The 14,885-nt window shown below is 42.4% G+C and overlaps 1 protein-coding gene and 1 long non-coding RNA gene across 6 annotated transcripts in view; one reads left to right on the forward strand and one right to left on the reverse strand.

Moving 5' to 3' along the window:
* The window catches only part of LOC310838915 (store-operated calcium entry regulator STIMATE-like), a 38,899-nt gene extending 27,575 nt beyond the window's left edge, over nucleotides 1-11,324 (reverse strand). For 2 of the 3 annotated variants that reach the window (XR_014561217.1, XM_083726865.1), the window contains exon 1: nucleotides 11,001-11,324. Coding sequence is in view for 2 of the 3 variants with exons in the window: in XM_083726865.1 (XP_083582991.1) it covers nucleotides 11,001-11,214 (214 nt within the window). In the remaining variant the exon portion in view is untranslated. The remainder of the gene's footprint in view (nucleotides 1-11,000) is intronic. The other variant, XM_083726866.1, reaches the window with a different exon arrangement.
* A 67-nt stretch (nucleotides 11,325-11,391) lies between these two features.
* Nucleotides 11,392-14,885, forward strand: part of LOC310838932 — a 34,378-nt gene continuing 30,884 nt past the window's right edge. For all 3 annotated transcript variants that reach the window (XR_014561224.1, XR_014561225.1, XR_014561226.1), the window contains exon 1: nucleotides 11,392-11,833. This is a non-coding gene — a long non-coding RNA (uncharacterized lncRNA). The remainder of the gene's footprint in view (nucleotides 11,834-14,885) is intronic.

The following is a 14,885-nucleotide window of genomic DNA, read 5'->3' on the forward strand; positions in this document are numbered from 1 at the left end:
TGCTGTGTGATATTACTATTCAGGATTGTTCTCATTTCCTGAGGTATTTTCTGTAATCCGTTGGTTTTGAGAAATTGGTCCACCTCCGAATCTTTCTGTGGCCCTTGTGAATAAAGTTCTTTGAAATATCTCTGGAAGCACTTTCTAATTTCCTCGGGTTTCTGAACCATTCTCCCTTCAATCTCTAGATTTGTAACTGTATTAAGTTTTTGTCTCTTTTTCAACTGCCATGCTAGAAGTTTCCCACACTTATTTGCTGATTCAAAAGATCTTTGTTTCATTTGTTTAATTTTCCATTCCACCTCTTGATTTATCAATTTCAAATATTGTGCTTGGAAAAATTTCACTTCTCTCAGCACTTCCTTTGACTTGGGCCTGGATCTTAGTTTTTTCTCTCCATCTCTTATTTTTTCCAATATCTTCTCCTTCTTTTCATTCCAGAGCTTTTTCTTGGTCGTATTTTGTTGTATTAGAAACCCTCTCATGACTGCTTTATTTGCGTCCCAGATTGTTCTTTTTTCCACAGTGGTATTTAAATTTATCTCAAAATAGTCCTTTAAAGTTTTTTGGGCCTTCTTAACAATATTCTCGTCCCTTAGTAAGGTGTCGTTCATTTTCCATCTAAAGGATCCGGTTGTATTTAGTCTCAGTTCCATTTTCAAAGCGTTATGGTCGGAGCAGGTTTTTGGGCAGATTTCCACCTTTCTAGTCTTGGGTGCCAGTCCTCTAGTTATCCATATTTGGTCGATTCGTGTCCATGTCAGATGAGCTTCAGAAAAGAAAGTTCCTTCTTTTCCTAGGGGGTTCTTAACCCTCCATATGTCAATTAAGTCCACATTGTCAGTCATTTCAAAAAAAGTTTTAGGTAGTCTACCATCTTTCGTTATGTTAGCGCTTTGCGACTTATCCATATTTACAGACACAACCCCATTCATGTCACCCAACATAATAATGTTGTTGTAGTCTAAGTAGTCCAGCATAATCTCATGCAGCTTCCTGAAAAATTCCGATTTTCCTTCATTTGCAGCATATATTCCTAATATCAAAAATTTTTCTCCTTGTGTCTGAATTTCAATCGCCAAAATTCTGCCGTGTTCGTCTTTAAATAAAAATTTCGGTGACAGGCTCTCCTTTGCATATATCACCACTCCTCTTTTCTTGACTTTATCTGAAGAAATAAATTCTTGGCCTAATCTTTTGTTAATTAGCACTTTTCTGTGGAGCCTTGTCACATGCGTTTCTTGCAGGCAAATAATGTCCAATTGTTCTTTTTTCAAAATATGAAATACTTTTCTTCTTTTTTCCGGAGAATTTCCGCCATTTATATTCCAACTGAGAAGCTGCAAAGACATCCTGGTCTAATTGGTGGGTCCTACAGTGGGGTGTCTAGGTTTCCCTCCGATCCCGGAGGTGGTAGTGCTGGTCCAGATCCAGACGGTGTAGGTTTTGGAGATGGTCCCGGTGGTGGTGGTGGCCAAGAAGCTGCGGCTCCTTTCTGGAGGTCCTCCTCGTGGTCGTGTAAGAACTTCTATTGGTCCTCAGGTGTTTTAATTCTTACTTTCCTTCCTTTGTAAGTAAATGATAGTCCTTGCGGAAACTCCCACCTATAAGGGATTGCGTTATATCTCAGCAGTTTGGTCAAATCTGTGTAAGTGGTCCTAAGATCCAAAAGATGTTTGGGTATGTCTCTGTAAATTTCAGCCTTTTTACCTTCTATCTCCAAAATTTTTTTAAAATGTAGGCCTAGTATCTTGTCTCTTTCCTCTCTTGATCTCAAAATAACCAAACAGTCTCTGGACTTATCCTTCTTTATCGATTTTCCCAGTCTAAAAGCCGTCACAATTTTGAAATCCTTGTCTTCCTCAATCCCCCAGAATTTGGAGAACAAAAGTGTTAAGAATCCCTGTAAATTTCCTTCCTCCAGTTCTGGGATGGCCCTTAACCTGAGATTATTTTCCTTACTTTTCAGTTCAACCAATGACAGGTAGGCTTGTTGTTCCCCTACCTGTCTTTTCAGAGGCCTTACTTCCCCCTTGATCTCATCAACCTTTTTGTTCGCCTGTTCTGCTTTTTGACTGGCTTCCACAGCTAATTTATAGTTTTCAGCCGTGGCTCCTTGCAATTTCTCAATTGCCTGAGTGTGCTGGGAAACCTGATCAGATAATTTACTAATAGAGGATGTAGCTTGGTCAATTTTTGATGATTGATTGTCCACTTTTTGATTTAAAATTGCCAGTTGTTCCAAAATTTGTTTCAGGACTGTTTCAGATCCTCCAGTTGCCATATCTTCTGCAGCAGGCTCTTCAGCTTCCACCTCCTGTGCTGTCAGCACAGTTGGGACAGATGATCTTCGTTGATGAGATAGGGTTGTTTGAACAAGTTGCACTGGTTTCTTTTCTTTTTCTTTAGCTTTGGCTGCTCTTGTTCTCCCTGAGCCACTCATTCCACACCTGCCTCTGTTCAAGGTCAAATTTTCTTTTGTTCCATGAGTCAGACAAGTCCAGAGTGTAAACAATTTAACCATAGAAAATCACAATAAAGTACAGTTCCCAGGCCTCTATGTCTCCACAATCCTCTAGGGGGGGGGGTGTTTCAAAGTTTCAAGGAAGGAGAGAACTCTTTTCCGCCATTGAAGTTCTTATATTCCCTATATTAAATCTTAGTAGTTCCAGAGCACAAAAGGAAGGTTCCCCCGGCTTTCTATTTCTTGAAAAAAGGCCACAAGGTGTCAAGAAAGGTCCCAGCAACAATGTTTAAACGTTAATATCTCAGTCTATGTAACAGTTTAAACTCCAATAACAGTATCAGCAGTTTGACAGTTCTCTTTTGCACACTGACAGTCCGACAGCTGGGTTGTCCCTTTTAACTCCGCGTAGCTCAAAATTAGGAAGAAAGTTCCAAGAATAAAGTCCACAAATTTTCGCTTGTCTTTTCGCTACAAAGTCTATCAAATGCGCCCTCGTTTTGCTTTTACGATCCCTTTTAAACGCTTCAGCGCTCTTCTGAACCGTTGCTTTGATCTAGTTAGCAAGATCGGGAGACGGACTTCCTGTTACTCGCCTCCCGTTTTCAGCCAAATTCCAAAATTTTAGTCCGATATTTAGTTCCCCTTACTCACGGGTATGTTGCAGCCAATTTCGATGTTTTCAAGAAGAAAGGTCGGCGCTCAGCAGCAGCAGCAGCGCGGCTTTGCATCCACGAAAAGAGCGATGAACTCACAGCGCCGCTCCCCCTTTCACGTTCCGGAGCCCCTTACGGGGTTCCTTCTTCGTTTCTGGGGGGGCTTTTGGCGCCCGCCGAGTCCCACGGCCACAGGCTCGCTCTGCCTGTGGTTTTTCTTAATGGGTCTCCGCTTTGCCGCAGCGGACGACCCTTTTTCGCGGAGCCCCTCTTCACAGAGTAAAGAGGACCGCCATTGCCGTTTTGCGCCACCTCCGGAAGTCCTTAGATGGTTTCTAAAAGTCTGCTCATGATAGACTAAACAGCCCTTTAAGCATTAAGTTCTAAGCCTAAAGAGATTCTGTCTAATTTATGTAATTGTGGCAAGAAGCATCAACCCTGCTGATCCCATTTCAGAAAAAGCTGAAAGGTACCGTATTTCCAGCAATCTGCTAGATTTGTTTCAGAATTTATCAGCAGCTACCTTGCAACTGAAAGGCAGCTAGAGCACTTCTATTATTGTATTCCCCCCCTTTGCTATTTAAATACAATAGTATTTTGTAGTTGGGAGACACAAGATAAATTTAATTCTTGCCCTTTCTACACCAAAAAAGACTCCTGGAGGTGCCTCTCCATCTAATAGGATCAAGCATGGTTCCACAGCAGGGGACTTCACAACTGTATTGTGCAGGTACTTTTAAGCAAGACTGTTAAATGATACTGTGATTAATTGGCTTTTGACACACTAAACCGTATTATCATATAGGGCCCCAAGAAAAACTTAAGAGTCTAGCAGTTACTCCAATAAGAGGTTTTTAGACTAGTGCTCCAAGTGCTGAATTTGAGATTCAAAGACAAAACTAATTTCCTGTTAAGTTTTTGCTAGGGACAAAAACCACCAAGCTTACTTCAATTAAATTATCCAACATGTTTGCTCATTTTGTCACTTTGAAACTGAAAGGAGCCCCAAATTGTTGGTTGATGGCCCTTTCCCAACAGTAAAACCAACTACTCAAGCTTTCCTAAGCAACAAAAAATAGCTACAGAAATGATAAACAAGTACAGTTAGTATATTTCGTGGTCACTTCCATGTTGGGTGGACTACAATTGTTGGTCATATCCAAAGCTACCTCTGAGGTAAGATCACACTGCCTATAAAGGATGGAGATATTGGGGAAAGGGGACCACTTTGGAGGTGCAGTTTGGAGAATTTCACACGTAAATGACCTTTAAAACCTCCTATAATTACTAAGATCCTCCAGTATGAAGAGTATTCTATCCTCCTTTGATTTCAGTGTTCTGCTGCTCCACAGGCATGAAAAAAGAAAAGGAATAAGCTTGAAAAATCCACAGCCCAATAGACTAAATACCTTATTTCCTAGCATATCAATCTGAATCTATAAAATTAATCAATATCCCTTAAAAAAACTACTTGAAAAGAAATCTATAGCATTTTTTTAATAAGATGGCAAAACTCCAACAAATTTTACCACATACCACACATTTAAGTATTCAATCTTTTCAAACCTGTCACAGTTTTGGGGCCTGCTCTAAGCTTTGGGTAACAGAACTACGCACATGAACAAGGTTCCGCATCTACTTCACCTGTCACTCATTCTAAAATTAAAAATAATGGCAGTTACACACACCAGTCATTTTTATTGGCCCAATAGAAGAATATTTATCTTAACAGTAACTGTTTTCAGGCAACTACAGGTTTTTGAGAAAAAGTAGAGCCTTTCCGTGACATATCACTATAGTTTTTGTTTAAGGGGGTTGTCTCCTAGTGCAGACCCAGATCGTTGAGCCTGAGCTTCCACAGCCTCTGCCCACCATGAGACACCATTGGCAGGACTGGCAGCAACAGCTGCAGATACATTCTATGCTTATGATAATACTTTACTCTCTTGTTAATTACAGTACGTGGTTTTAAACTGTGTTTTGCATTTGACTTCCTTTAGTAATGTTTTCTTTTGAAATTTTTTGTTCACTTTGCTCCATTAAGTGTGCACTATGTAGTTGGCCTCCTTTGTAATGTTTTATTTAGAACTTTTTGAGAACATTTTAGTTTCCTGTTAATTATGTTGCTACGAATGTAAACTTTATATTTGACTTTCTTCAGTAACCTTTTATTCTCGATTGTTTTATTTGATGTTTTAATATAGGTTGTAAACCACAGTGAGATGTTTTTCTTAAAAAATAAAGTGGCATAGAAATGAAATGAAATAAATAATAATAACAAACTTTCAGGGGTCCCATCCAAGATCAGAGGCCCACATTTTGCATATGATTCCACATTACTGATCCCTTTGGAAACAACTGCACAGAAAAATGTTTCACAAGGTGTTTATATTAAAACTGTTTTAACATTTCTTTGCTTCCGGTCCCGCCTGCCTTAATGGAGGCAGCCCCCACAACAGTGGGGGATCATCAAATGAAAAACAAGGATGACAGAGGGTAAATCATCCTTGCAAATTCCCCCCAGGGACGGGCGGGGGGAGGGAAGGGGCTTCACTCTCAGTTTGTCTCTGTACCTGGCTCTCGCTTCGGCATAGAATGTGGGAGGCAGGGTGGCACTGAGTGCAAAAGCGCTTTGCCCGCCAAATCCCTCCTACACTGCCATTAATTGGATCTTTAATTGGCTTTAAAGTACCTGTGTGTGATAGAAAAGGGATGCAACAACATACTGCGGAATATACTAGCTACATGGATCAAAGGTTTGAATTGAGATAAGATTTTCTTCGGTGTAAGAGTTGGTTGGGGAGAGTAGCCCATGGTTTGTTTATTCTAAGCTTCTTTTATATATTTATGATTCGGCAACCCTGTCCAGAATATAGGAAAAAAAAATATATTTACAAGTGAAGAAGAGGTGTTAACAAGCAAAAATGAAAACTATGTATGATCTGAAATGAAGAAAGGAGGGGGGAGAAGAAGCTCAAGTATCACTATGTCAGAAAGATAGAGTTCATTGGTACCTTGGTTCTCAAACTTAATCCGTTCTGGGAGTCTGTTCAACAACCAAGGCGCAGCTTCCGATTGGCTGCAGGAGCTTCCTGCACTCAATCAGAAGCCGTGGAAGACATTTGGCTTCCGAAAAATGTTCGCAAACCAGAACACTTGCTTCGGGGTTTGCGGAGTTCAGGAGTCGATTTGTGTGACAACTATGCCGTTCGGGAACCAAGGTACCACTGTAATTCCCCTCACCTCCATTTAAAAACAAAAGGCAAGGATGTGCCTGAAATCTGTTGCATAACTTGATCACATAATAGGTTCTAAAAGATCTATATAGTAATAAGGATGTCTGAGATCCTACAAATATGCCTTCCTATGGCATCTGATGTAAGTAAGATATGATATAATCTCAAATGAAAGAATGTTAGATTTAAATTTGCAGACTAATAGTTTCTCCAATTACATCTAACCAACTCTAAAAAGAAAGAAAACACAAACTTGGCTTCAGGTATACTGGTATGGTGTCTTCCCAATTTAATAGCTGAACCAGCCCCTGAACCAGTCTATTTTCCTTCCCTCCATGGAGAGGAACAGCTGGAGGAAAATAACAAACAAGCTAGAGCTGAAAAGAATCCTTTGCTTCCCACTGGAACAAATAAGGGAAGCAAGATGAGCAAAGGCTCACAATTGCCCCAATCAGTCTTGAAAGAAGCAGCGCTGACATAGAAAAGGATGGTTGCTTTAATAAGGGTATATCAGCTTCCATCCCAGGATTGCTTTGTTATAATGAATGACTCAGTTCCCAATGGGAAGGTAACGGCACACCTGGAGTCAAAGAGCAGCCCCCAATCTCAGCATCAAATAAAAGCCTGTACTATCCAGTCTCACTGCAAGTTGTCCCAGAATCTGACAGTCACACTCAAGGGTGGGCTCACTTAAAGGTATCTGCTACACCTGAATGCATGAGTGTCCATTTAAATCTATGGGCTGGTGGAGGTGAAGGGAAAGTGAAGGAGAAAAAATGTTACATATAATACACATCTAAACACAGGAAACACAGGAACTGTTATGGTGGAAAGAGTCCTGTTATGATGGAAAATTGATTGTGGAACCACATGGTTTTTTTAGTGATTCCCTGCCACCTTGTTCAGGAAGTGATTTGTAGTCCAACAATATATGGAGGACACACATTCACTGCCTTTGCCTTAATGCATTCTAACTGTATCACAACAGAAAGGATAAGAGTTCTGAAAGCTACAGCAAGTTTGGCTGTTTTCAAACAATGGAAAATGAGCTGTACTCATTTATTTTTAAATGGGAAGAGAAAAAATGTCTACTATTTTCCAGACTATGCTTACTGCACACTCATAAAAGATAACACTTAAGAACGTGAGTGAGCCTATTCATTCTTCCTTCCAAGCTATTTCAGGTGCACAACATAGGTATGACTGTACAAACACACACAGAATCATAGAATTGTTGATTTGGAAGGGACCCCGAGGGTTATCCAGTCCCACTTCCTGCTATGAAGGAATATCTATTAAAGCATCCAAGACAGATGGCCACCCAACCTCTACTTAAAAACTTCAAATGGAGGAGAGCTCACCACCTTCTGAGGGAGTGTGCTCCACTGTCGAACAGCTCTTGCTGACAGAAAAATCTTCCTGATGTTCAGTTGGAATCTCCTTTTTTTTAATGTGAAGCCACTGCATCACACTTGTTGATTCATGTTAAGCTTGTGGTCTACTAAGACCCCTAGATCCTTTTCACATGTACTGCTGGCAATCTTATATTTGTGCAGCTGGTTATTCCTGCCAAAGTGTAGAACCTTAAATGTGCCCCTACTGAATTTCATCCTGTTAGTTTGGGCCCAGTTCTCCAATTTGTTAAGGTCATCTTGAATTCTGATTCTGTCTTCAGCGGCATCCTCCCAGTCTGGTGGCATCTCCAAATTTGATGAGCATCCCCTCAGTTCTTTCATCCAAGGCGTTTATAAATATGTTGAACAACCAGCCCAGGACAGAACCCTACAGCACCCAACTTGTCACATTTTTACAGGATAACGATGAACCATTGATGAGTACTCTTTCGGTTTGGTCAGTCAACCAGCTATAAATCCACCGAACCGTTACCTCACCCAGTCCATTTTTCCAGCTTCTCCACAAAAATATCATGGGGGACTTCGTCAAAAGTCTTACTGACCCACCAAGCCTGTAACTATCAAAAAAAGAAATGAGATTTGTCTGGTATGACTTGGTTTTGAGAAACCCATGCTGGGTGTTAGTAATCACAGCATCCTTTCCTAAGTGCTGCAGACTGACTGTTCATCCATTCTAGGACCTTTCCTAGTATTAATATCAAGCTCACCGGTCGGCATTTACCTGGGTCTTCTCCCCCCCCCCCCCTTTTTGAAGATGGGGACATTTGCCCAATCTGCAGGGACCTTATCTATTCTCCAATAATTCTCAAAGATTATAGACAGAGGCTCTGAGATTACACCTGCAAACTCCTTTACTACCCTTGGGTGTAGCTCATCAGGCCCTGGATATGTGAATTCATTGAAAGTAGCTAGGTGTTCTATTACCACCTCTTTTCCTATCTTGGCCTGCAGCTCGATCCTTGCATAGTTTTACTCTGTTATCATCAGGTTGGGCACTGCTTTCCTTTTGGGTGAAGACAAAGGCAAAGTAAGTGTTGAGCAGTTCCCACATCTCTGTCACTCAATAGCATTTCTCCATCTTCTCCAAGAAGGGACCTACTAATGGCTTGTTCTTCCTCTTGCTTCAAACATAGCAGAAGAAACCTTTAAATTTATTTTTAACCTCTCTTGCATGTCTGAATTCAGAATGACCTTCTCCCTGCAACTGTTTACTACTCATATATATTCTTTCATGATTTTCCCTTTCTTCCATTTCTTAAACATGTTAAATCTCAGCTCATCTGTAAGGTCCTTATGCAGCCACACTTGAGGATCCCAAACAGCAGACCTGGGAAAGGTTTGAAGTATTTAAGTGGTCAGAGTAGACACTCTGGTCTTCAACTGGAGAGTTGGGACCTGCAGTCGAGCATTAGTCTGACATAAGGTGGATCATAATAGAGGCATCCAATATCCAAATGTATGGCAAAAGTACACACACCAAGAGGTCACCAAATATACGTTTGGGCTAAAGATGAGTGCCATAAAATTTGTAAACCTACTTTCCTAAAGAGAGCAGAAGTTTACATAATGCGTCTTCCAATGGTGAACAGCCAGCTCATGGGTCTCTAAGCAATACTGTGCAAAGGATTAACACAACACTTTGCAAGACAGATCGGAGTGATAATAAGAGTAGCACTTGAATAGAGAAGATGACTGTCGATGGTATAAAGAATACACATATTGAGAATCAAATATGGGAGGGTTCCAAAATCTGCAACAGAACACCACCTTTATTAAGCCAACCAAAATATGAAAAAATAGCATGCAAGTTCTGAAGCTTTTCTCACCAGGCTAAACACAGGAGGAAGAGAACCTGGTTGACGTTGGAGGGTGCAACTCTTCTCTGAAGAGCTAAACACAGGCAATAGTGCATAAGCCATTAAAAAAACACCATGATCTAGTTGGTAAACATGAGCCACTCTGTGAGATTCACAGCATTTGGAATCTCAAAACAAATTAACATGTTTCCTGCACACAGCAGCTGCAGAAGGCAGACAGCTATTGCAACCACACTTCTCAGAAAGCCAATTCATAAGACAAGTTGCTATATTTATTCTTGCAGAATAAGTGCTAGAACACACTAGAGCTTTCATTTTTTAAACATACTTCCCCAAGGATTTTAAGCAGCTAAAGTTTAGAGCGATGTGCTCCACAAACTCATGCTTGATAGACAGGAAGCTGAAAATGAAAAGAAACAGAAGGTCCACTTGTCTCCATTCCCACTAACAAAGTGAACATGCAGCCTCAAATAAAACATAGTATCAGAAGTAATTTACTCCAAAAGATGAGAAAGGCCCTTAGTAAAGACAGCTTGAACAGGATTCATCTACAAATGTGACAAACTTAAAGAATGACGACCATCATGTCAATACAGTGGGCAGGGGGTCAAATTTTGGCAATCCATTACTCCATTTTGGAGGGTCAGTGAGCCGGGGATTAAGCAAACTTGTCAGGAGGAGTCATACAGCTGATATAGGGGAAGTTAAAAGGGCCCTTGGGCAGAGCGATTTTGGCAACTTGGTGAAGTGCATTTAAAGAAACCCACACCCATCTATCAACCTGGACACCAGTAAGAAAAACGCCCATACTCCGAGGCAATATTTATTACAGTACTTCATATTCTAATACGGAGTTGAATCAGTGTTGAAAGCACATCTGAGGATGCAAGGAGTGAGAGGCAGAAGGGGACTCCGCTATCAAGTCGGGGATGCAGCTGGAGGCAGAACAAAGCCACAGGGGCGGCGGTGGGTTTTCCTGAGCACATTGTTCGAGGGAAGCCAAGGAGGAGGAGGAGGAGGGAGACCAGGAGCGATGGGGGTTGTAGGGGGCGGGAGGGAAGCGCACAGCTGAGCACGAGAGAGACCCGCTCGGCCCCTAGCACAGAAAGGAGAGCCGGTCCCAGAGAGAGAGAGGCAGTCATGCTACATCTCGAAGACGACGGACTACGACAAGCGAAACTCGCAGGAAGTTGCAGGGAAGGAGAGCAAGGAAAGGGAAGGAGGGAGGGGCGCGGCGTTGGGGCTGGGGCGCCCCAGGGAAGCAGGATGGAGAGGCTGCCTGGGGCCGGGTTGCCGCCTGGCGAGGCAGGGAAGGCGGCGGGGGTGGGGGTCTCTCTCTCTCTCTCTGGCCCCGGGGCTCCCCGGGGAGAAGGGCGCAGGCGGGCGGGGAGGAGCGCCGGCCAGGGACTCACGCATGAGGAGGCTGAAGGCCACGACCCCGAGCAGCCCCTGCAGGAAGATGCCGAAGCTGTCCATCAGGGCCCCGTTCTCGCAGCCACGGTAGCCCGGCCCATCCCCGGACGGGGAGGAAGCAGCGCCGGGCCCGCCAGCGCCAGCGCCGCCCTGCGGAGAGCCCGGCCTGGGCGTGGCGAGGAAGGAGCTGTTGGGGGCCAGGGAGCCCCCCATGGCGGACTGAGCGCGCCGCGGAGCAGGTGCGCCGGCCAGAGGGAAGGAGAAGGAGGGTCGCTCGCAGGCTCCGCGGCGCTTCCTGGGGACGGGGGAGGAACCCCACGCGCCGCGTCACCGGCAGCGCGTGACGTCAGGCGCCGTGGATTGGCTGCGCCGGGAGCCTCGGGGGAGGGCGGGGCCAAGGGGCAGCAGTGTCGCTGCCGCTGCTCTCCGTCCGTCAGGTGAGGCGGGATGCGGGTCTGCGAGGCTGTTCTCTTCGTCGTCGTCTGAGGAGGGAACAGGAGGCTGGGCGAGCCCTCGTCCTCCTCTCCGCGCCCCGGGGCGAAGGACTCGGCCCGGTCTGTTTCTGCGCCGAGGACGGAGGTTGGGCTTTCTTCCGAGGAGGAGCTTCGCTTCTGCCCGCGGGTGAAGAAGGAAGCCTTCGCCCTCCCAGCTCCTGCCGCCACAGCCAAAGTCACCGAGGAGGCAGCTTTACTTCTGAGGAGACACGCCTGCCCGGGTCGCCCGTGGCCATTCGGCAACCCGACGCCTGCCGCTGTGGGGAATGGCAGAACCTCGAGCGGGAAACGGCTGCCACTTCCCGTCTCCCAGTCTAATGGATCTGGTGCTATGAAAAGTAAGCGCCTGTAGGAAGCTAGCTATTGCTGTTATTGTGTGTTATATATAAAAAAGCTCTAATGCTGTTTAAAAACCATTTAATCCACAGGCTCATTTATTATTTTATCTGTTTCGTAAGATTTATATACCGCTAGATTGTAAAAACGACCTCGAAGTGGTTTAGGGGGGGGGGGAGGCAAAACAATAAAATCAAGAAGCAATAAATCCAGCCTTGTACCAAACCTGAGATCACCTTTTTACAACACATGCCACTGGTTTGAGAAACAATGTCTAGGTTGGGGTTTAGAAGTGGCAGCTTTCAGGATGCTTTGGAGATAGCTAAAGCACAGGGACTTGAGCTCAAGACTTGTGTCTCAATTCTGAGCTGGTCTTAAGGCTCAAAGCTAGATACTGTACTGTGCAAATAGCACTGAGAAACACGGGTGCCTGCTAATTACTGTACGGTATTAGACTCTGATGACTAGTTTGACGCCCCCTAATGGTGGAAAGTACCCTCACAGCACAGGATCCTTACTGTTACCGTTTTGTACTTGCTACAAAGTCATGGATTTTTTAAATCTCGCATTTAGGATGCAATCCTAATCCTACCTACCAACCTGGGGGCAAACCCCTATAGAACTCAGTGATTTTCTTGAGTAGAAATGGTTAAGATTGCAGAAAGACATTCCAATTTTTGGTGACTTGTGTACTCCAATTTTATATAACACATTTAGTAATAAATGGATGCCAGCAAAAATATATTTATGCCAGGAGTCAAGTATACTTAGAATGGGTCGAATTTTCTTTTGATAGAGGATATGTCACAAAACTAGTTTGTGTCTTGTGTCTGTAACAAACTGTTTTCTCATGATGATTTATAGCTGTAATTGTGAACAGGGATATTTATTAACATCACACTGATCTCAGTACTGTATGTAATAAAATATCTGCTGTATTGATTTGTACAATGAAGGCTTATCAATACCTGAGAGCAAATATTTACGGTATCTTGTTGCATACTAGAAGATAAACCTCTACCAGGCCATTGGCTATCAGCCCATGTGACATGTCTGAGCCATGACTGATTATTTTTATCTACCCAAGAAGGAAATAAAATGTTTTAAATGTATAATGAGAATGGTTTGAGTGCACAATCAATACATTCAGTTTCATGTGCTTTCAGGCTGGAGAATGTGGATTGAAGTGTTTTTTTCTTTTCTTTTCACTGTTTTCAACTAAAGAATGTGTAATTGTATGCAGCACAATATTTACTTGTGAGTTTGTACTGAGCTAGTTTTCTGCTTTAGGCTGCAATCCTATATTTATTTACCCCCAAGTGAAGTCCTTCTGAACTCAAACTAGGTTTACATCTGAATAGATTTGTATAGGACTGTAATGTAAATGGCAGAACCTTAAAACTACAATCTATGCTTAAAACATGCAAGGTTCTACAACTCTTCTTAAAAGGCTTTACTGTACATGTAATTGACATTGAGAAGTAGACTTGTCTTCAGGGATACAGTAGTAACACTCTTGAGCAAAGAACAGTTTTATATTATTACATATTTTTTGTTTCTTGTAGCTCAAATGCAGGACAAGAGTTTAACTCTAGCAGGAGGCAATCTAGAAAAAACAAACATTTTAAATTCCAAATCTTGAAGTTGTCTTCCATGTATATTCCATGTTTCATATGTCTTCCCATTGACTTCTCCTCCTCCCCCCCATAGAGGATGTCTGTCACATTTTAAATATATATGCTTCTTTGTGTATGCAAGGGAATCCGTTCAAATTTGGGTGGAAAGAATTTGCTTACCACATTCTGGAGTGGGGGGTATTTATGGAAATAGCTTACATTGTAGAGATGCCCTTAATTTAAGTAATCTGTATAAGATGAATAGGTGCGTAGGTTAGGGAAATAAATTTAATGAAAAACTGTTTTCTGTCAGTTTGACAGCAAAGTGAGCTGTCAGTCAGAAAAACTAGACTGCTGCCTGACTTTCTTATATGAAGTGGCTAGGGGAGAAATGTATAGATTTTCCAAGGCACACTGTGTGTCTCCAACACAATCATAAAGCTTCAGGAAGAATAAGATCTCTTCAGTATGGTGTGCTTCTGAGAGCACCTAGTCAGACAAGCCCCATCTCTTTTCCTAGCAGCTCACTTATGAGATTTATCAGAACCAGATTTATCAAACCTAATTAAAATATCAGGTTTCATTTTGCGCTTTGCGATAAGGTGATTGCTGGTAATTATTTTTACACATTTAAACATTAATGCAATAAACATTTTCTTATTTCTAAGATCATTACAAAGTATGGAGTTTGGCCGGAGAAAAAATTGCTTGTAGGTTAATTCTATCTATGCATGCCTGTTCAGAAATAAGATTCATCTATTGTGTTCAACAGATAAAAGTGTCTAAGAGAAAAATCTTAGTTTTGCAGGCCAGAATACAAATTGAATCATTATATGCCAGCAACACTACCTAATTTGGTTCTGGTGTTACTTTAATCAACTCTTCTCTAGGAACCACCAGGAAAAGTAAAATCAAGTAAGAAGGTTCTGAAATCTACTTCAATATCCCTTTACAAACCGAAGTGGACATGGGAAATGTTTTTTTGCAAGAAGGGGGTCCAAATATAAAGATTTCCAACGATGATTCACTTTGTTTAAGCTGAAAACATATATGTCTCTGTATTTGTATTGATAAACCAATAAAACAGTAAAAAAAACCACTATTGGTATATTGCCTCCACTGACAGAGCCTATATGCTGTTGAACACATGAGAGTTACTACTGGACTCAGTTCCTGTTCATTTCTTAACTGAGGCACTGGATTGGCCATGTGGACAACAGAATATTAGACAAGAAAAGCTTTTGGTCTACCCAGCAGCATTTTTACCAGCAGATTTTTCTAGGGAAAACTGTTTGCAAAAGTTCTTTCCTCAGAGGGTCACAGGCAAATAAGCCCAGCACTAAGAGCATATGATAATGTTTCTTGAACCATAATTGTAAGACACTTGGAAATTCACCTTTGTGCCTATGAACCCTCAAGTGCTTGTTTATGTAATAGT

Source organism: Podarcis gaigeae (genome assembly GCF_964106915.1).
Source record: "Podarcis gaigeae genome assembly, chromosome: 2".
Lineage (NCBI taxonomy): Eukaryota > Metazoa > Chordata > Lepidosauria > Squamata > Lacertidae > Podarcis > Podarcis gaigeae.